This window comes from Bos mutus, chromosome 17 (genome assembly GCF_027580195.1).
Source record: "Bos mutus isolate GX-2022 chromosome 17, NWIPB_WYAK_1.1, whole genome shotgun sequence".
Lineage (NCBI taxonomy): Eukaryota > Metazoa > Chordata > Mammalia > Artiodactyla > Bovidae > Bos > Bos mutus.
The window spans coordinates 64867096-64890429 of NC_091633.1; the positions used below are offsets into that span (position 1 = coordinate 64867096).

Genomic DNA, 23334 nt, shown 5'->3' on the forward strand with positions numbered 1-23334 from the left:
CTGGTTACTCCAGTTCATTCCACATGAAAATTATAAAAATACCTTATTTTTGTTAGTGTTTATATGACTTTCGCTTATATGATATATAAACTTTCACCGGTCTTTTTGGCGTTATTTCCTGAGTGAAGTCGCTCAGTCGTGTCCGACTCTTAGCGACCCCATGGACTGTAGCCTACCAGGTTCCTCCATCCATGGGATTTTCCAGGCAAGAATACTGGAGTGGGGTGCCATTGCCTTCTCCAGGGGATCTTCCCGACTGGGAGGATCTAATTTGACAGACCTGGCCATGTATATCATTTTGAATTGAATGACCACAAACTCGTCATGGGTAAAGGCTGATGCCCCTTCAGCGTTTAGATGAACTATTTTCCAAATAAGTGATTACTTATAATTTAACACTGCAACCCCTAATCCATCCGTCTGTCCATCCAACCATTTAGTCTATATAACCTACCCTACAACTGCCTTTTCTTTATCTTACTGTTTTGTCTAGCAAACCTCACAAGATTCAGTACTGAAAGTATTTTTATTTGATGAAAATTAGGTATATTTGTCTAGATAAGCAGTCTACAAACTGGAGCATGTATACCCTTGTGGGGGGGACGGGGGTGGGGGCTGGCATAAGATTTCCCAAGGGATACACGGGCACAGATGGTTTTAAGGGAATCAATTTCTGGTTCCGCAACTTTCATGAGTTCTCTAGCTTGAAACAGATTTGCCTGAGAACTCTCTTGTGAGTTTTCCTTTCTTACCTCCCTTTTTGCTCACTCTTCTTCCACTAGATAGAATCTTACTATGGTACTTTACTCCAGGGTACAAAAATCTCTTGAGAGCCAAATAAAGAGACAATTCAAACTACTGATGTGATGCTAGAAAGTGAATGCCTAGGTATCATCACATCATTCTGCAGGGCAGGTGGTTTCCAATTCACTGCTTTCAATGAATGGAAGGAGGATCTAATCACGCTGTCAATTGATAGATCATTAAAAATAAGTTTCAGTGATAGATTGTTAAAATGATTATTTAATGATAGACCGTAAAAGTAATCCTTAATAATATATCACTCTATGAATTTTGTCCCATAACTTGGAAAGAGTTTGAAGATTTGAATAACACTGCTAAAACAAAACTCTCTCCTTTCCCATCTATCTTCTCATGTGAGTAACACTCCTGAGAGCATCCATCTATAAAAAACAAAAAATTAGGATAGAACTGTTGACAAATTCTGTCTCTTTCAGCAACAAATCATGTTTATCCATGAATACATGAACTACTTAGGGAGACACTCCCATTCATTAAAGCTGTATTTCCTATTTTCAATAAATATGTGTTGTGTATGTTTAATAGTACTAAAATTTATAATTTATAATTTTAATAAATATGTATTGAGATTTTTAATAACTCAATGAGGATTAATTTTTTAAAGCTGGGCCTAAGGTCACAGGAAATCTCAACATTTATATTTACATACGTATTTTTATTGCTGAAAACTGTTTAATGGGGTAACCAATTTTCTACAGTTAAAATAAAATTGTGTAGGGAAAGCAGAATGAAAGTACAAATTCAAGATGAGAAAAACATTCAAATGGTAAAGATTTCTTGCAATGAATTTTTTAAAAACAGAAAAGGTTGACTATCAAGTGACTTTGATATTTAGTGTCTGCTGGATATATTTAAAATTTTACACACTTTGCCAAAAATCATAACCTTTGCAACTATTTAAACTTGTGATGATATCACATTAAAATTTTTTAAATGTCAACTTAAAAATGTGTGAGAAGATGCATGTTTTTTTTTTAATTTTATTTTTAAACTTTACATAATTGTATTAGTTTTGCCAAATATCAAAATGAATCCGCCACAGGCATACATGTGTTCCCCATCCTGAACCCTCCTCCCTCCTCCCTCCCCACACCATCCCTCTGGGTCGTCCCAGTGCACCAGCCCCAAGCATCCAGTATCGCGCATCGAACCTGGACTGGCAACTCGTTTCTTACATGATATTCTACATGTTTCAATGTCACTCTCCCAAATCTTCCCACCCTCTCCCTCTCCCACAGAGTCCATAAGACTGTTCTATACATCAGTGTCTCTTTTGCTGTCTCGTACACCAGGTTATTGTTACCATCTTTCTAAATTCCATATATATGCGTTAGTATACTGTATTTATGTTTTTCCTTCTGGCTTACTTCACTCTGTATAAAGATGCATGGTTTTAAACAACTACTTCAGGAGATGCGGGAACAGTCTGATGACCAATGGTCAGCAGGGAAGACTATGGCCTGAAGGCTGAATCTGGCTTGTGCCTGGGTTTGCATATGAAGTTTCACTGGAGCACAGCAATGCTCGCTTGTTTATATATCATCTGTGGCTGCTTTTGTGCTATAACAGCAGAGTTATGTAGTTGTGTCTGAGACCTTATGGCCCACAAAACCTAAAATATTGACTATCTCGCCCCTTTCCCCCATGCCTTCGCGACAGGGTTACCATTTCTGAATTCATTTAGACTTTATACTATATGATATTCATTGTCAAGTTTTAAGACAAACAATGATTCTGTACTTCAGAAACCAGGCTCTAAGTGGCACAACAAATGGGTTTTATTATTTTCCTGACTCTTAGAACTTTACCCAAGTGGGCATTTAATTTAAAAAAATATATATATGGCAAATTGTATCTACTCAAAGCAAAACAAGATTCAGGAACCAGGGTACTGGTTATCTTTCATATAGACACGTAATTCTTAGATTTCTGCTTATATTTGGGAAAATGATAAAAGACAGTTTAGAGCTTAAGGTTATTTTAGTTCATCTTGATAATTCATCTGCAAATGGTGGCCATTTAAGTCTCCACTGAAACAATGGTGTTAGAGAACAACAACAAAAAAGTGACATATGCACAAGGAACGCCTTGAATTTTTTAAAATAATAAATCCGCTTATTCTTATGGTTTATCTACAAACTTAAAAATACTTCAAAATACTAACAAATTCATTTGTGCTGGGGAAATATGACAAAATTATAAGGCAAACACAAACATCCATGCTAGCAGCATACCCCTACAGCTGGGCAATTAGGTTTTTTCTTCTAAAAGTTATTGAACAGCATCTTCAATACCAAGGTGTACCATTCTTAGTGGAGTCACAGTTGAAATCCCCACTATAGGCTGGAAAATGCTAAACTAGAGATTTCAACTAACCTACTCAAAAAGCACAGCAGCAATTAAATATTCTAAGTCGTCTGCCGCAGATGCTCATTTCATTCCAATGGCTCTTTCTGGTCTCCTTTTACTTTTTTTTTCTCCCTGAACAAATTTAACCTCCAATGGCAATTTATTGGGCTGCAGGACCCTAGGAAAATGAATACAAATATCTTAACACTGCCATTGGCTGGACGATATATTTCAACTTTGAAACTGCTCTGCAATTGCACATTAATCCCCTCAGACTGAAAGGAGGGTCCAGGAAGAAAGGATTGATCTCCTTTAATGATGAAACCCTGGCACTACAGTTTTATTTTTCTCAACACAGAGCTGCTAAGAACCCACTGTTATTATGAAAATTTCCCTAGCAAAGGAGCTCCATCACATTACTGGTGCACCAATTCATCATAACGTGCCTCGCTCCTGCTCATCAACAAGTCTGAGTGATGAAAAGATCCAATATTATCCTGACAGTACTTCATGCGCATTCTCAATCACACATTATTACAGCATCCATATTAATTTTCGGTGACACGCGTCCTAGGCCTGTTCAAATTAGGCAAACCAACGAGGGGGAGTTGATGAAATACCAGCATAGCCACAGCTCATTGCATTCCAATTTGCATGCAAATGGTTTATCAGGAAAATTCCATTCCCAGCAACCAGCAAGTGAAAAACAACGGTAATCTACACTTCAGGGCCACCATACAGAGCTTAATGAATCGCAGAGAGGGAAGCAAGTGACAGACCTATGAGAGGATCGATTTCCACTGGCAGCTGGTATGGCTGGTCTTGTACAGCACCTTGATGAGCTGGAATTCACAAAAGATAAAAAAAAAGAGAGAGAGAGAGCGCATTATTTTTCATATACTGAGCTACATAAAAATGCTTAAGTCAAATCTCATGTAGAATTGTTTCCAACCTCCAAATCTCTCAAGACAGTTTTGTGAAATTTAAACAAACAAACGAAAAATCCAGGTGCTTCTATGGCTAGCTTATTAAACATTTATTTTAGATTAGTGCTGTTCTGAACATGTGCCATAGCAGTGGCTCCAGTCCTAGGCCATAAGCTATAGCAGATGCTTGACTGGCAACCTCTGATGCCGCAACAAAACAAAATTAAGTGGTAAAGAGCACTGAAAACAAAATGTGACAACCATCTGCTGACTGTAGCAAATAGTAGTTTTTTTGTTACTTCTTAAAAAGGCAGTTTTGAATGCTGCAGCACAAAGGATCCACAAAAAAGTCAATTTATGATGGAGAAAGGGAAAGCGCCAAGTCAAAGAACATTCAATGCTTCATCCATCACTTAAATCAATCAATTGAAAGTTGGAATAAAAATAAAGAAAGCTATCTGCAGATAAATGTTTTAGTTAAATGCATTTGGCTGAAATATTTTCCTGAAGATTTGATTGCGGTTGGAAAAAAAACTTTTATTAATATTTAATATTTCCATGGTTCCCATTTAAAAATACTGAGAAGCAAATGAGTAACAAAAATCAATCCATACTAAGGACAGTTTGTTTAATTTTCAAAATGGTTTTAAGGATTCAGAGGTACCTATTTTGTGATGGAAAAGAGATTTTATAGGCTGCAGCCCTGTGAAAGGTAGAAGGGCTTTTGGTGGATAAGAAGTATTGTAGGAAGCAGGACTGACCACTGGCCACTTGTGCAACCTTGGGCAAATCAGAAGCCCCAGAATGAAGGGCTTAGAACAGACAATCTTTTCAGCTTTGTAATTCTGAGAGTTAAATTCTTGGTCCTTTTCCAAAAGATTTTCCTCCAATGACTCAGCCATTCACTCTGGTCAATATCTGCCTTTTACAGACTCATAAGCATTTTAACTACTGCTTGGTTGGTGTTAGAGCTCTGCTTAATATCATCAGATTCTAAGATTAGGATGATATTAATATCATCAGATTTTAAGACATCTTTTTGACCGTCCTTGAGGGGCTGAAAATAAAAATGAGATATATTCCAATGTGTTCATTAGATTAATTTTAAAATCATTATGTCAGCATTCCCGCTGTTAGTAAATACCAACTTTTCAAGGACTTTTCAATGATCTTTTGGAAGATCACTAATATGATAAAATACCTGAATATCAGTAATACTGATAAAATACCTGAGTATAATATTAGCACTAAAAATTATAGTTGAGTATAAATATGATATTAAAGTAGATGAAAAATGAAAGCCTTAGGACTCCCTCTTTTGCTAAAGGTATTGTTTTTGCTGATTACAGCTCTGCCAGTAAAGAAACCACAGCACACATACAGGGACTCATCAGGGAAAACCTCAGCCTCTGATCTGCCAACACGGCATTTACTCCAGCAACACCAGTGCCCATCAACGCTAATACCTTGAGAAGCTGTCCCTATGTCTTTAGGGACACAGAATCTGGGATCACAGAAACATTAAAACCAAACTGTCAGTGAAAGAGATTTAGCAGGTAAGCTATTTTTGGTGATGCATCAAGTTCCAATTCTGCCACTGACTGCCTGTGTGACCTTTGGCCAGTTATGTCTACGCAGTGCTTCAGGCTCCTGCTCTGTTAAATGAGTTAGGCTGAACCACATGGAATCACCAACACCTGATGTCTTGACCTATTAAAATGGCAATCTTGTATGGCTCAACCTAAGTATAGAACCTACATCTTCAGGTTGTCGAAGGGATTCAGTGAGTTAATAGATGTGAAGCGATTAAAACAGTATTTGGAAGCTAGAAAATGCTCTATGAAGGTTAGGTGCCATTATTTTATTTTTTCTGGATGTTCCTCAAGGTCCCTTGAATGAGATGGAAGGATAAAGATGATTTTTTCTCTAAATCAGGACTCAAGACACTACATTGACAACAGCTAGCTGTCTTATGAATGAATTATGGGAATCAGAGAATATCAGAAAAGAATCAGAATCTAAACTAAAAAAAAAAAATGTGTAACCTGAATTTGATATTCACTGAAGAAAAACTGTTAGGAAGTTTTGACGTTTGTTTCAATCAAGGCACACGGACAGGTAAAGGTAGCAAAACAGAGGATGAGAGGTCAGGTATGTTTATTACATACCTGAAATGAGGCACAGGTTTAATAATGTATACTTAACATTTTTAGGTGTAAGTGTACTGAGGACTGGGGATCATGTTGTAGAAAGAGAATCGCCTGAGCTTTTCCACATGTTATTATTCTTTGTATTATCTGGTGAGGAGTGGCTGTATCACACTGTAAAGCCAGAGGACGGGGGCGAAACCACCAGTGACGCAAGGCACAGACCCAAAGAAGGCTCAGTGGGGAGGATTCAAGGCAAGGAGCTGGCCAACATGTGCAGTCTTCTCTCCTCTTATCTTACAGAAAAGCGAGCCTGGGCTCAGAGCAGTTGGATGTACCATACGGGGTACTCCAGCAGGAGGAGGCTGCCCCTGAATCACTTTACAGGTCTAGAGGACAGTGGCGAGCAGGGAGAAGAAGAGCTGACCAGCAGGCAGTAAGGGCAGCCAGCCTTCCAGGCAGGGCCACGGGCTTGCTTCAAAGGGTAATGTCAGGAGCTCAGTCATCACAGGGAGGGAGGGAGCCTGACACCTGAGTATCAGCCTAGCAGCTCTCTGGTGGAGCGGGCTCAGCTCCTGCTCACTGCTAGGCTAGACAAAAGCCAAGAATGCAGAGAGCTTGGGGCTCCCCAGCAGCTGAAAAGGTTTGTCTCTCCTCACACGGCTCTGTTTAAACTGAACGAGTTCCCAGAGCTGCCACAGCAGCCACCCAGGATGAGCATCGTTGGGAGGGGCCTGGTGCCACAGACACCGGTGCTTACGCCAGGCTCTAAGGTAACGGCACCCAGCGCAGGAAGATGATCCTCTGTGTGCCTGACAGAACACACTACCAGCGTCTTTTTCTTCTAATGAGTGGCATTTAGAGAAACAACAGTAAAAAAATCAAATTCATTAATCAAATTATCATCTTTAGTCCCAAAATATGTCATCTGCATACACATTTACCTCTGCGAGATAAGTTCACTTGAAGAATACAGAATAAAAGGACCTAGTAATAGAGACATTGTATGTATCTCAATTTTAACTTTCTCTACCATTTATAAAATCTATTCTCTAATCAAATATTATCATTCATTTCTAATGGCCAGGAAAATGGCTATATTTAAGAAATTCTGACACCAACCATGGATTTTTCATGAAGGGTACCAGATTACCTTATTGACCATAGTTAGTTAGTGCATCTAGTTTTTATTTGAACATCAACTCAGTTCTGTTCCATTCTAAACATTCTAGGATTTAATGTGGCACGAGACCCTTGTTCAAGAACTCATACATGTGCAAGCATTTCAGGTATTATAATGGGTGGTGCTTTATGTACACTTTACAGGTTTAATAACAAGTTAACAGACTATTAAAGGCTATCCTTTCAAATTTCCTACCTAAAACAATGGCTTGGGGATAAAAACCCTATAATCTTCAGGACTTTGAAAGATTTTCCTTCTTTAAAAAGAGAATTTCTAACCAGTGGCCACAAGGAACAGTGCTAAATCCAGATCCCAACATTCCTGTTCTAATGAGAGGCAATAAATCACAGAGGAGTACTCATAAAATTTGAGTCAGAAAACTCGGGTTCAAACCTGGCGCTGCCACTGAGTGGCCCATATGTGATACTGAACAAGGCAGGCTCCCCGGGGTTCCGCATCTTCAGGGGTAGAATGTGGTCCTGGACAAGACCAACTCTCATGTCTCTTCAAGTAGTGATGGTGTATGATTCTAATGGTTATTTCAGTATCTTGCCCTTCAGTTCAGTTCAGTTGCTCAGTTGTGTCTGACTCTTTGCGACCCCATGAATTGCAGCACGCCACGCCACCCTGTCCATCACCAAACTCCCGGAGTTCACCCAGACTCACGTCCATCGAGTCCGTGATGCCATCCAGCCATCTCATCCTCTGTCGTCCCCTTCTCCTCCTGCCCCCAATCCCTCCCAGCATCAGAGTCTTTTCCAATGAGTCAGCTCTTTGCATGAGGTGGCCAAAGTATTGGAGTTTCAGCTTTAGCATCATTCCTTCCAAAGAAATCCCAGGGCTGATCTTGCCCTTAGTCACCCTAATTCTTCAGCACTTAATGGAAGAACAGGATATACTTAAGGGTTTGTAGTATTTTGGCTGTGTAATTTACCTGTTCTTTTTTCTATCACCCACAACAAATAGTTCCATGCCCTGCATAAAAAGGCACACGATAGACAATGAGAAGTGTATATGGAGCAAATGAATACGTGGGAAAAAAAGGAACATCTGATAAATCAATAAAGGCTATTTATGGACATGACATAGAATATTATTATATGATAATATTTATCTCCAAGGAGTAAAGACAAATCACTAGATGCCAAAGAACAGTTCGTGTTTTAACTTTTGTATTAATATTACATGCTTCAGAGGGACTTCTTTACACGTTTCCAAGTATTCAACATTTTGATTCAGACTAATATGTTTGAAAACTAAAAAGCTTAAATGTTGAGATATAATATATTTAGGTGGATATTTTAGGAGAAGGCAATGGCACCCCACTCCAGTACTCTTGCCTGGAAAATCCCATGGACGGAGGAACCTGGTAGGCTGCAGTCCATGGGGTCGCTAAGAGTCAGACACGACTGAGCGACTTCACTTTCACTTTCATGCATTGGAGAAGGAAATGGCAATTCACTCCAGTGTTCTTGCCTGGAGAATCCCAGGGACGGGGGAGCCGGGTGGGCTGCCATCTATGGGGTCGCACAGAGTCGGACACGACTGAAGCGACTTAGCAGAAGCAGCAGGAACAACGTATTTTGGATTCCTGGTGGCTCAGATGGTTAAGAATCTGCCTGCAATGTGGGAGACCTGGGTTTGATTCCTGGGTCAGGAAGATGCCCTGGAGAAGGGAATGGCTACCAACTTCGGTATTCTTGCATGGAGAATTTCATGGACAAGAGGAGTCTGGTAAGCTACAGTCCATGGGGTCACAAAGAGTCAGACACAACTGATTGATTAACACTTACAATATCTTTATACAGTGTTCAGCAGTTAGTATGCCTTAGAAGGGTATGTCTTCACTTACCTGGAAGGTTGTGCCACTTGTTCATGGCGAACAGCCGGTTAGCAGTTACTGTGATCACAGCAGGAGTCGCCAGCCCAGGCTGGGTGTTGGCCGCCACGTGAGTGACAGGGGAGTTGGAGGGGAACTTTAGAACCATGATAACATCCTGCTGAGCTTGGTCTGTGAACATCAATGGACTCTGCAGGAGGAGATACTGTTGAGTGGGCAAGACAAGATCCAAATATACGAGAAGGAAAAGACAAGGAAAGAAAGAGGGTGTAGGAAAAGAAGAGGAAGACCATGTTAACCCGAGTTGCAAGTGAGAGTACAGTGAGCAGAAAGGCTTAGAGAAATAGCAGTTAGGATTTGTTTGGTTTTCACATGTCATTAGTAGAATTTCTAGGTGATTGAAGTAAAATACATGAATGGTCACTTTAAAAACCCATAAATTTTTATTAGCTCTCTTCCCTTCCCCACCCCATTCCCAAGAAGAACTAAAAAGAGTGACTTGATTTAGACTCGAAATAGGCAAAGTATTGAGGATTGTGTTAAACCATTCCAACAGTTATTATGGATTAAGTACAAAAGAGAAAAAAATAAAAGAATGAGAACAGGCCACAGGCACAAAAGCCAGCCAAGGTAATTGCCAAAGATTATCAAAAATTGTGTTGAGTCTTAGTATGAGGATTTTGACAACTAAAGAGATAATTAATTAACAAATACATTTATAAACAACAGTTGTACAGCATGCATGTATTATTACAGTAGAGAAATAATTTATGAACGTGATACACAAACTTAATTATAAAGGTGTTTCAAAGCAATGCATAATTAAGTGTACTTGTAGAAACAATATATTTATATAGTGCACCAAGTCATAAACACTGCCCTATTATAATGCGGATGCCGCAGCTTTGTGCTCTAGCTGAGGGTGCACAGAAATACCTAGATGCCTCTCCTTCCAGTCGGCAAAGAAACTAAAGCTCAAGACTTTGGATTTCTCCTTTGAAAAGCAAAATATAACTGAAATGATACACAAAACACTGTTCTAACGGCTAGCAACATAATAAATCTGGAAGACTACTAAGGATTTAGAACATTCCTACAAACCATATGTCATAATCTGAGACATAGACAACACCACACTGATTTACTGGCTTTATTTATACTTTGTGGTACTATGCTATCATACAGTAATTGCACTGTGCATTTTCAGCAATTCTCCACAGCCATGTCTATTTTCTAATAGCTGATGAGTATCATTCAGAATTGAAACACCTTGATGAAGTCCTTCTGGTTGCTCTCTTATTGCCATATTTCAAAACACCAGGTATATGTAAATGTGTAGGCACATATATTTAACATGTATTCATTCAGAACTGCTAATAAAAAATTAAATACATTTGCATTTTTATTATCAGTCCTTTTAAAAAAGTTATTAAGAGTACTTAGAAAAACATATTGCACTAAGAATTCCTATTTGCACTCTTTGCATAAAGGTGTAAATAAAGGCAACTAATAAGCTACCCAGACACCCTTCTGAGCAAGTGGCTAAAAGCCAATCAATATTATGAGTTAATCCTCCCTGGATGCTCATTCAATTAAAGGTGTCAGTAATGCCTCATCTGATGTGGCCTCAATTAAATCCAACTATCTGATGGTGTGAAAACACAGGGGGATACAGCAACAGCAGCAAAAGCAGACAAACAGGCAGCCTTCGTGGGCCTGCTAATTACTACACCTGGCGTATATTATGGCTCCTGCACTCAACACAGCGCGAGGTGGCCTTAATTTCTGCTGCATTTGTGCGTGTGTGTGTGTGTGTGTGTGTGTGTGCTGCAGTCATCACTGGTGGGGGAACTCATCCGAATAGTAGTGAAAGCAATACACATTTGGGTCTTTGAGTTAAAACCTCTGATATCAATAAGTAATCTTTGTTTTGCTAAGAACCCCTTACATGGTTTTAAGGATTTCTGTGAAATTGTGTAAAAATGAGAAACAATGAGCCAACCACAAACAAAATTTCCTATAAGCTAGCTTTGATGAAGTCTGGAGAAAAGGAAATGAATGTCATTTCAGAAAACCAAACTGTGTTTTCCAATTGTGTGGGTTTTTTTAAAAAAATAATATTTACCAAAGTCAATGTATAAACTCTGAGGAAGTCAGATGACAACATACATCATGAAGTCTCACTGAAAGGAAGCTGATACATATTTCTGAGCTTAACAGCTCATACTGTAAATACAATCAGGCTCAAATTGAATAATTCCAATGTTTATGCCCTTAAAAAAACACGGAAAAACTCTCTACCATATAGGAAGAATGTCTTGTGTACACAGTGCCTCTAGTGGGCCAACTCTTAGCCACAGGGCAAGGAAGAGCCCTCTTCCACAGAAAGCTGCAGACACCATGTCCAGAGACGTTCCTGCATCCTGAGAACATGCTGGCTCTCCGGCAGTTCCTGTGGATTTCAGCCTGATGAGAGCGCCTAATGGAGGCAAGGACCAAGAAACTCTCTGGGGAGCGCATCGCATCCGTAGCCAGTGAGTATGGAATGAGGGGCACTGGATGCAAGAAAAAGCCAGCCCAGCATACTGGGTTCGCCCAGAGGGATGGTGACAGCTGCTGATGAGGCAGGACCAGTCACGGGAGGGCAGAGAAAGAAACCCTCATCAACCCTGCGGGCCCCTGCCAGCCCCGTCCGACATAGAAGTGGGAAACCACTATAGCTAGATTTCGTTCCGTTTTCCCAGATTACGTGTGCACTTGTTGACAACTCTGGTTTGTTTCTAACACACTTTTGTTTCCCACCCACATATGTGTAAGAGGGAAAAGCACAATTTGCACAGGTCTGAAAAAGAGTTCAGGTTTCGATTCAGAGGATAAAGGATAATGGGAAAGATGGCCTCCCGTCCTCAAATGAGCGTGTGCCGCCCCGGGACAGGAAGGCTGATCTGCCCCAGTGAGCCAGTCACCCTTTGGTCACGGAGAGAGGCTTGGCAGTAGCAACTCCCTCTTGGCCCCAGTGACCAAGGCCGTGCAGTGACCCAGGTAGAGAGTCAATGGAGCAGAGGTGCTTCCATTAGCCAGCACGGCGGCAGCCCGCGTCTCATTGACAAGCTATTACTAAAACTAATTCCAGTCCCCAAACATAAATCATTCTTACTATTTTTATGGCGCTATCTTCCATTGTTCTTGCCAAATGTCCGCTTTCTGTGTAGTCTCTTCACTAAAAGCTACCCTTTACACTCTTTTAAATATGATTTCCCCTGCTTAAAAACACTGGGGGGAAAAGGTGACGCAAATAAATGTTTAAATGTCTGTAGTTTATGCTGCTGCTGCTGCTAAGTCGCTTCAGTCGTGTCCGACTCTGTGCGACCCCAGAGACGGCAGCCCACCAGGCTCCCCCATCCCTGGGATTCCCCAGGCAAGAACACTGGAGTGGGTTGCCAGTTCCTTCTCCAATGCATGAAAGTGAAAAGTGAAAGTGAAGTCGCTCAGTCGTGTCCGACTCCTAGCGACCCCATGGACTACAGCCTACCAGGCTCCTCCATCCATGGGATTTTCCAGGCAAGAGGACTGGAGTGGGGCGCCATTGCCTTCTCCGGTCTGTAGTTTATAGTAATGGTCAATTCTTATCATTAGAGAAAGAAGGGGAAAAAAGACTTGGAAGAAGAAAGATGATGACAAAGATGGGAAAAGGGGAAAAAACACAAAGAAGAAGGAAAGACGGGAAGAGACAGAGAGTCGGAGGCAGAGAGGACCACATCTGTATCCAGGTCCCTGCTGGCTGCCGCTCTCCTTCCCAGCATCCAGCGAAATCCTACCATTCTAAGCCCCAACATGGAATTAGAACCTATTCTCAATTATTCATCGCATTTATGGAAACAGACTCTATGTCCCCATTCTTACTTTAAAACAGTAATGAGCAACCTGTTTTATTGATGAATACAATTCAAGAAAAAATAAAACACCGACAGCCTACACTTAAAATATTCTTACCATGCTGTGCAGTGTGTGTTCCTATGCTGAATTTGTTCTGTCATAAATGAATTTCCCCCTGAAATTTCAAGAAACATGAAGGAGGAATAGCCACAGATTTTGCAGCTCTAGTCTATTTCCCTGGAGAAGGCAATGGCACCCCACTCCAGTACTCTTCCCTGGAAAATCCCATGGACGGAGGAGCCTGGTAGGCTGCAGTCCACGGGGTCGCTCAGAGTCGGACTCGACTGAGCGACTTCACTTTCACTTTTCACTTTCATGCATTGGAGAAGGAAATGGCAACCCACTCCAGTGTTCTTGCCTGGAGAATCCCAGGGACGAGGGAGCCTGGTGGGCTGCCGTCTATGGGGTCGCACAGAGTCGGACACGACTGAAGCGACTTAGCAGCAGCAGCAGCAGCAGTCTATTTCCCTGCTTCTGATTCTAGGCGGGCCTCTGCCTTGCTTTGGCCAACAGAAAGCAGCATAAATGATGCTGTGCAAGTTCAAAAGCACACTTCAAGAAGTCATGCAAAAGTGTCCTCCCGGAACACTGCGAGTGGGAGTGGCCTGGGCCAACTTCCTTGATGAAAAGACCACATGGAAAGAGCAGTCTCGCCTCTTAGCACCCGCCGCAGCAGTGCACGAGGGAGCAAGGTGAACGAGAGGAAATGCCTACTATCCCTCAGAATCACAGGAAAGAAAAATCACTGTTGTGGGCACTAAGCTTTGGGTATTTGGTATATCACACCATCATTTTTTTCCTCCAAGGTTCCTGACTCTCAGTAACATAGCCTACGTATTAGGATTACTTTCAAAATTCCCAAACTGAAAACATTGGGATGTAAAGAATAAACACAACAGGAAAATTAATCTAGGCACTCATAGGATCAAAGCAGAAAATGTATCCACCCCCTACCCTAGAATGAGGATATAAGACAGTGATGGAACTTTTAATTCTGCAACACAGAACATGACGCCCTGATGAAATACTGGAGCACTGGAGCAATGTCTGCCCTCCTTAAGAGTCCAGGAGAACAGGGAGTATTTGCTGGCTGTTATTAGGTTCACAAACAGTACATTAGAAGAACAGGCCAAGGTGTGGTGGAGAAGCTCAAGTACAACGGAAGACTGTTAAGAATGTCAAGCAGGGTCTCAAAGAGACGCGAGAAATGAGGACCGAGCAGGCTGCACTTACCGCTTGCATGGCAGAACCTCTGGGAGGGTGGGGCTCTATGAGCAGCTGAGACGGCGTCTGCCCAAAACTTCGGATTTGAGCTTCCACAGCCTGAAAAAGGCATGGGCAAGTTTGAGGGTTAAGAGGTGCTAATTACAGGCAAAAGAACCACAAGTGTCACCTGGAAATGTCAGCCCTTACTTCTGGCTTGTTTCACACTGGAAATCACCCCGTGCTTCCACAGTGGGGCTGAGCACCTGGGCGGGCAACAAGGCTGAGGCCGCTCTCCAGGGCCAGGGCAGCTGTGCCTCCTAAACCCTGCAGAACTTTCTCATCTTGCGCCATGATGGGAAACAGAAACCAGCTCTTACAATCAGAAATTGTCCTTTTTGGCTTCATCTCTATTTTCTTGCATCTTTTTCCCCCTGCTTGCATCATCCCTGTTGACTTAAGGCTAATCTTTTACAGGTATAGGGAAAACCAAGCACTGCTTTGATTCTAGGCCCAATCTCACCCTGGGAAGTAGAAGAAAGAAATACAGCACCTGTGAAAAATCACCTGATGCTCTTTTGCCATGGGAAGAGCATTATTGTTGACAGTCTCTTTGAACCTAGGTGGCTGAACAGCAAAGTAAAAGCCATATGTTGCATCCAAGCAATAGCCCAGGACCACGTGTGTGTGCTCTTTTTGGAAGACGTGTGCCTAAGCCCTTTGTTGCGAGCCCCTCACTCTTCCTGTCCACCCAGCCCAAGTGCTCACTTCCCAACCTCATCACAGAAAACTCTGAAATGCCAGACGTGGTCGCTGTCTGTAATGATTTTATCTCTTTACTTGTTTATGCCTGTCTCCTCCCACTAAAACAAGATCCGCGAGAGCGAGGACCTTATCTATTTTCTTCACTCTTAGATCTTTAAAATTGGGTGAATGAATAAATGCCACAGTATGTGTGAGGGGAGAGAAGGAAGCAGAGACATATAAAGGTGACTTCAACACCCCCACAGCAGTATTTTTAACTTCTCAGCTAAAAGAAGGAAGAAAATCTCTTTCTAAGGGGCTATATGTTTGTCATGCTGTTTTTTAATCCCTAATAAAACAGGTATTTCAATTTTTATATGCTCTGCAGAACTGTAGGTGATTAATAAATCATAAACAGGGAAATAAAATTATGCGGTATTAACTTCCTTTTTTATTTGATGAGGATACCATTAGTAGTCCTTTACAACCATCTTTTAAGGAACAATGATAGCAATTCACCCATTTATGTATTCAATCGTAATCATCAAGGAGGTAAACAGTATATGAGGTATCAGTGTTTCTGCCCTTGAAGAAACTATTCCTAATATAGAAAGCAGAACATGTACTTGGATGACTGAATAACAGTCTGATGCAGTTAGCTCAATAAATTCAAGGAATGCACTATGACCGGCTTAGGCAGAAAGGACTGCAAAGGCCTCTGTGAAAGCTGAGTGGTATGGGAAAAGCACCATGGGCTTTGAAGGCACACAGACCATGTGCTAACGCTGACTGCACACCGTTGACAAGCTATGTGACCCAGGGCGAGTCATTCAACCTCAGCTTCAATTTTCTTCTTGTAAGATATGGGTGATAATAATAACATCAACCTCACAGTGTTATTCAGTTCAGTTCAGCTCAACTGTGTCCGACTCTTTGCAACCCCATGAACCGCAGCACGCCAGGTCTCCCTGTCCATCACCAACTCTCAGAGTCTACCCAAACCCATGTCCATTGCCATCCAACCATCTCATCCTCTGTCGTTCCCTTCTCCTCCCCACTTCAATCTTTCCCAGCATCAGGGTCGTTTCAAATAAGTCAGCTCTTTGCATCAGGTGGCCAAAGTATTGGAGCTTCAGCTTCAACATCAGTCCTTCCAATAAACACCCAGGACTGATCTCCTTTAGGATGGACTGGTTGGATCTCCTTGCAGTCCAAGGGACTCTCAAGAATCCTCTCCAACACCACAGCTCAAAAGCATCAATTCTTCGGCGCTCAGCCTTCTTTATAGTCCAACTCTGACATCCACACATGACCCCAGGAAAAACCATAGCCTTGACCAGACGGACCTTTGTTGGCAAAGTAATGTCTCTGCTTTTCAATATGCTATCTAGGTTGGTCATAACTTTCCTTCTAACGAGTAAGCATCTTTGAATTGCATGGCTGCAGTCACCATCTGCAGTGATTTTGATATTGAGGAGCAAATAGTATGTATGCAAAACAACACAGCAAAGTGCTTACTGGTACAGATTAGACTCTCAATATGCAGTCAGCCAATATTCGTTGAGGGCTACTAACAACAATAACCCTGGATTAGGAAATGGCAACCCACTCCAGTATTTCTGCCTGGAGAATCCGATGGACAGAGGAGCCTGGCTGGCTAGAGTCCGTGGGTTGCAAAGAGTCAGACACAACAGAGCACACACACACATCAATAACAAATATTTATTTAGTAGTTACTATTTGCCAGATATTTTTCTACATGATTTTAGTATCTTGTTTCATTTAATCTTTAAACTGTATGATGTGAGTACTTTATCTATTTACTGATAAAGAAAAATAATGCACAAAGAACTTAAATATCTTGTCCAAGGTCACACAGTAATTAAACAGCAGACTCAAATTTTGCATGTAAGCAGCCTGATTCAGGAGCTCATACTCTCAACCAGTAAGCTATTCTTCCTTATCTGTTAGGGACAATGCCATGGCCTAGGGATAAGACTGAGCACACAAAAAGCATGGGTTTACAACCCAATGAGTGAATTAATAAAGTAGCTCTAATATCAACATCATCTTCGTCATTAAGTGTTTGCTCACACACAATTAGAGCAGCATGACTTGGCAAGAGATACGGCTAGACCCAGACTTCAGAAACCAGAAAAGGAGTCACCAGGAAGTGAGGAGTAGAGACTAGGGTCACTTCAGAGCAGTATCTAAAACATTTTTTGATGGGGTGAAATCAATTCACGATCAACATCAAGGACAATCTTGAGGAAAAAAATATCACAAAAGGGCAACCTTTTGGTGGGCAGGCCTAAGGTAGTCACAGAGGAGGAGGTGGGAGCACAGCTTTTTTAAGATGCATGGATTCACAACTGGCTTAACATAAACCTTAACATGCTTTTAAAAACAGCGAAGCCAGTGTCCTTTCCCTTGACTGCCGCCTTCAGGGGTCCTGGCCCAACAGCCCACATACATTTCCCCTCATTTAAAAGAAGGGGAATGGGGAACAGGCAGCTTACATACTTGGCCTATGGAGTTAACTGGTTAAGAGTGCTAATCCTGATTTTCCCATTTATTTGCTGTGTTTGAATAGGTTGCTTAATAGAAATATTAATAATACCTCACTTAGAGAATTATATGGAAAATTAAGTAATACCTATAAAGTGTTTGGCACAATGCCAAGCACATACAAGGCACTAAATAAAATGTTGTTGGGTTTGGGGCCTTAGCGTGATCCCCATTAAACACAGCTAAAACAGAAAAGGAAGAAACACTTCAGGAGTTTACAATGAGAGTGGTGATGATAATGACTACATTATTAAAAAAAAACAAAAACTGAAATCTGGCTCAGCATTTCAAAGTATACTATAGGGCTAAGTGCCCAGAGTCGGAGAGATCTCCTTGGAGATTCAGAGAGCAGTCCAAAACATAAGGAACTGGATACCTCAGTCCTTACGGAAGCTGTGTTATTTGCAAGAAAGGGATAAATATGTGAACCACGATCTAAGGCCAAATCAACAATTCTTAGAGACTGATGACTTTGAGCAATGAAGACAAAAGACATTAATTCTTTTCTTTTGAACGTGCATATTTTAGAGTAGTAAAGCAATGAACAGAAATATAAATTTCTGTGAGGGAGAACTAGCTTTGCAGGAGAAAGTGCATTTTATGTCAGATGTGGAAATCTGAAGTGATGGTGACAGCTGTCGAGCCAGGCTGAGACGTCCAGGTGACAAAAGAAAGCCTAGGACTGGCCCTGGGCTGAAACATCAGAGGTGTTCACTTGGGTGTCATTCATACAAGAGAAATTTAAGTCAATGGTTTTTGATCCTTCCCTCTCACTCTGTTTATGTACGTATTTTTAAGCAGCAGAAATGATTTCCTTTTTCAAATGAAGTTTTACACAAAACCCCAATACAAAAAACAAAGAGACAGGGCTATTTAACTTTAAAGATGGGCAAAACCATCCTTACACAGCAGCTCCTGAGACAATTCTGAGAAATCTTAGGACTATGGAGCACAGTTTGAAGTCCACTGGTTAAGCTCCCAGGAAGAAAATACATGAGACACATACATAAAAGGACACAGAGGTGAAACTTAGGGAATGCTCATATTTAGGGTTTGATATGAAGAAGATGACAATAGAAGGGAGAGGCTGCTAGGAGCTGGGGAGCAGGATAGGGTGATGTGGAAGCTATAGATGAGAATTTCAAAGACAGAGTGGTCAGTAACACCAACTACTATAGAGAAACTAACGACATTATCGCACATAAGTTTTTATTATAGATATAAATTAAATGCAACTGGCCTCAATACAACATAATACCAATATCCTTAATACTACATGTACTTAGCCTTCTTTTGAAACGAAAAGTACATAGATGGTGAGAAAACTTTTAAAAACACCAATCTCCCCTTTCTAATACAATTTTTTTTGTCTTAAAATTTTAATAAAATTTACTCATTACTGACCTTTTGTACGGAGAAGGGAATGGCACCCCACTCCAGTACTCTTGCCTGGAAAATCCCAGGACGGGGGAGCCTGGTGGGCTGCCATCTATGGGGTTGCACAGAGTCGGACACGACTGAAGAGACTTAGCAGCAGCAGCAGCAGCAGCAGACCTTTTATAGGGAAATGATTTTTCAAGTCATGGAACACAGTGGTGTGAATTCTGTCTCAATTATGAAATAAAAGTTGTATTATCCCACATAGGTTAAATAATATTTTTCTTGCTAAGTCCTGAAGACATCTAAAAAAATTACATAATTCTTAGACACAAATGTTATATTTCTTGACTAACCTTTGAGTTGTTGGTGATAGCAATACAACAGAAAGGGCTTTATCAAGTGAGAAAATTATAGAATAAGACTGTAAGGTAATCTCAAATCTTTAGAGTCAAACCTAATATTATCAACTGATAATTCTAGATCCTTCTCATTGTTTCTAAAGCTCATTGCCATTCTGGCATTACCTTGATCTCTAAAGCAATTTACACTGTTGATCACACCGTGGTTGCTTCACAGTCTCTCTGCTCTGGCATCTATGGCTCTACACTAGCTTGGTTCTCTAACCTACTCCTTTATTCTCTGTGTTCTGCCAACCTCTACTCTTATTTCTCATCCACAAATGAACTCATCACTGCAAGTTCTCTTTTCACACTCACATTTTCTTGATCTAAACTTCCTGCCCTAGATTTTTTTTTTTTTTTAACATGACTTCAAATCTTAGCCCTATATGAAGGATTTCCAAATCTCAAGCCAGAGGACTGTCAATGTCTATGAAGTGTTCATTTACACTTTGCCTGATGGCCGTCCATCCATACTATGTGTATATCCCAGCACACTTAGAATTATCAAATCTAAAATCTGGAAAAATTAATTTTATTCTAGCATTCCTCAATCAAGGATGAGACTCCCCTTTTGATTTTATTTTTAATGCTCAGAATCTTACTAACATTTAAAAATTTTACCTCTTGTATATAATCAGTAACTAGACCTAATTACTTCTTTTATAAGTTTCTCATACTCATCATTTCTATTTGAATCCAGGAATTTCTTATAATTTCAGGTATTGAGAATTATAATAGTGTCTCTTCTGTTATTTGTCATTTAATTTCTTCCTACAGACTTGCGCTTTCTCAAACTCTCCTTTATGTAGTGTTCCCCTGATCAAATGTCTTCAATTAACTGCCAGTTCTTAAAAGATACAGTCTTACGCCTTCATATGAGGCACTGAGAAGAATGCTATATAATTTCTATGGTATCCTTGACAAAAAATAAATAACTTCATTTGAATCATGTAAAATATGAGACAAATTCAGAGACATTCAACAAAATATGTGACCACTTTCCACAAATATCAAGACTATTAAAGACAAGTAAAGATTGATTCATTCTTACATTTAGAAGAAAACCAAGAAGATATCGACTAAATACATGTGATTCAGTCATCGATAAGATCATTAAACAGAAAAAGAGTTACTAGAGAATGTGGTGACCTTCACCAGGTCTGTAGCTTAATTACACTGAACAAATATTATTTCCATGGTCTTGATCATTTCACTAAAGTTATGTAACATGGTGATGGTAGCGGAGGGAGGGTGCTTGGGAAGAAACATACAAAAGAAATTTTGCAACTTGTCTGTGGCTAAACTTAATTCAAAATACAAATTTTTTAAAAGAAAGAAAAAGATGAAGGCCTACTGCGAGTCCCTCATCCAACTCTCTGTACAATCAAGCAGGGTTTCGTTCACACACAGAACCAGCCATTTCTACCTTACATTTTCTCTTATGCCACTGTCTCTCCTAGATAAGTTCCTTCACCTTCAGTCTTCTAAGTCATACCACTCTCTAGAAAGCCCTGCTTGAGTCCTGCCTTGCCGCTGCTGCTGGTGTTCAGTTGCGAAGTCGTGTCCGACTCTTTGCAGCTCATGGACTGCAGCACTCCAGGTTTCCCTGTCCTTCACCGTCTGTCAGAGTTTGCTCAGATTTATGCACATTGAGTCAGTGAGGCTTTCTAACCATCTCATCCTCTGCCACCTCCTTCTCCTTTGGCCTTCAATCTTTCCCAGCATCAGGATCTTTTCCAATGAGTCGGCTGTTCACATCAGGTGGCCAAAGTACTGGTGCTTCAGCATCAGTCCTTCCAATGACTATTCAGAGTTGACTTCCTTCAGGATTGACTAGTTTGATCTTCATGCAGTCCAAGGGACTCTCAAGAGTCTTCAACAACAACACCAGTTTGAAAGCATCAATTCTTCAGCACTCATGACTACTGGAAAAACTAGAGCTTTGACTATATGGACTTTTGTTGGCAAAGTGATGTCTCTGCCTTTTTTTTTTTGGTCTAGGTCTGTCATAGTTTTCCTTCTAAGGAGTGAGTGGTTTTTAATTTCATGGCTGCAATCACCATCTGCAGTGATTTGGAACCCAAGAAAATAAAATCTGTCATTGTTTCCACTTTTTTCCCTTCTATTTGCCATGAAGTGATGGGACTGAATGCCAAGATCTTAGTTTTTCGAAGGTTGAGTTTTAAATCAGCTTTTTCACTCTCCTCTTTCACCCTCACCAAGAGGCTCTTTAGTTCCTCTTCGCTTTCTGCCATTCAGTTCAGTTCAGTCGCTCAGTCGTGTCTGACTCTTTGCGACCCCATGAATCATAGCACGCCAGGCCTCCCTGTCCATCACCATCTCCTGGAGTTCACTCAAACTCACATCCATCGAGTCGGTGATGCCATCCAGCCATCTCATCCTCTGTCGTCCCCTTCTCCTCCTGCCCCTAATCTCTCCCAGCATCAGAGTCTTTTCCAATGAGTCAACTCTTCACATGAGGTGGCCAAAGTACTGCCATTAGGATGGTTCACCTGCATATCTGAGGTTGTTGAAATTTCTCCTGGCAATCTTGACTCCAGCTTGTGCCTCATCCAGCCCAGCATTTCACATGATGTACTCTGCATAGAAGTTAAGTAAGTGGGTGACAATGTACAGCCTGTCACAGTCCTTTCTCAATTTTGAACCAGTGTTCCATGTGCAGTTCTAACTGCTGCTTCCTGACCTGCACACACAGGTTTCTCAGGAGACAAATAAGGTGGTCTGGTATTCCCATCTCTTTAAGAATTTTCCAGTTTGCTGTGGTCCACACAAAGACTTTTACATAATCAAAGAAGCATATGTTTTTCTGGAACTCCCTTGCTATTTCCATAATCCAACAAATGTTGGCAATTTGATCTCTGGTTCTGCTGCTGCTTAGAAACCTAGCTTATACATCTGGAAGTTCTTGGTTCACATACTGCTGAAGCCAGGCTTGAAGGATTTTGAGCATAACCTTGCTAGCATGTGAAATAAGCACAATCGTGTGGTGGTTTGAGCATTCTTTGGCATTGCCCTCCTTTGGGACTGGAATGAAAACTGACCTTTTCCAGTCCTGTGCCCACTGCTGAGTTATCCAAATGTGCTGACATATTGAATGCAGCACTTTGATAGCATCATCTTTTACCATTTTAAATAGCTCATCTAGAATTCTGTCACCTCCACTAGCTTTTTGTTCATAGTAATGCTTCATAAAGCCCACTTGACTTCACACTCTAGGCTGTCTGCCGCTGGGTGACTGACCACACCATTGTGGTTATCTGCATCACTAAGATTTCCCAAATCTTATAGCTTGTTCATTCTGCTAATCACACATTTAATTCAGGCTTCCTTGTAATGTTAGTTTTTAGTATATTACTGGTCTGTCCAAGCAACTAAACCATAAGGCTAGAATATCATGTATTTCAGAAGTGTGCAAGCAGGAACAACAGTGCCTTGTACAAACTATTCACACAGCAAAGAAGTTTACCTGACCTTTTTTTGCTGTTGCTGTTAAAAATAACATCCTCTATTTTGCACGTATGTTTTATCAATCAGTCTTGTATCCCAAATGACTGATTTATAAAGATACACAAATAGGCCAACTTTAAGTGGAAATCAAAGTAAAACAAAAACTGGGCTGCAAAACAGAACCAGAAATGAACCATACACTTTAACCTATATTCTTCCTGGGATAACACACAAAATTATTAGTTTCTAGAGCCACACAAAGTGGCATTCCAAAACATCTTTTTATTTGCCTGTGGGGGTGGGTATAATTTAAAAGGTCATGAAGCTCTAGAATAAAACAAAATATTACTTTTCAGCACTGGACAAG

General features: G+C 40.8%; 1 protein-coding gene across 4 annotated transcripts in view; it reads right to left on the minus strand.

The window, feature by feature from the left end:
- Window positions 1-23334, minus strand: part of LRBA (LPS responsive beige-like anchor protein) — a 759310-nt gene that overhangs the window by 40176 nt on the left and 695800 nt on the right. For 3 of the 4 annotated variants that reach the window (XM_070386647.1, XM_070386644.1, XM_070386645.1), the window contains exons 49-51: window positions 14437-14526; window positions 9280-9472; window positions 3951-4013 (exon numbers count right to left, since the gene is read on the minus strand). In XM_070386647.1, the coding sequence (XP_070242748.1) occupies window positions 3951-4013; window positions 9280-9472; window positions 14437-14526 (346 nt within the window). The remainder of the gene's footprint in view (window positions 1-3950; window positions 4014-9279; window positions 9473-14436; window positions 14527-23334) is intronic. The other variant, XM_070386648.1, reaches the window with a different exon arrangement.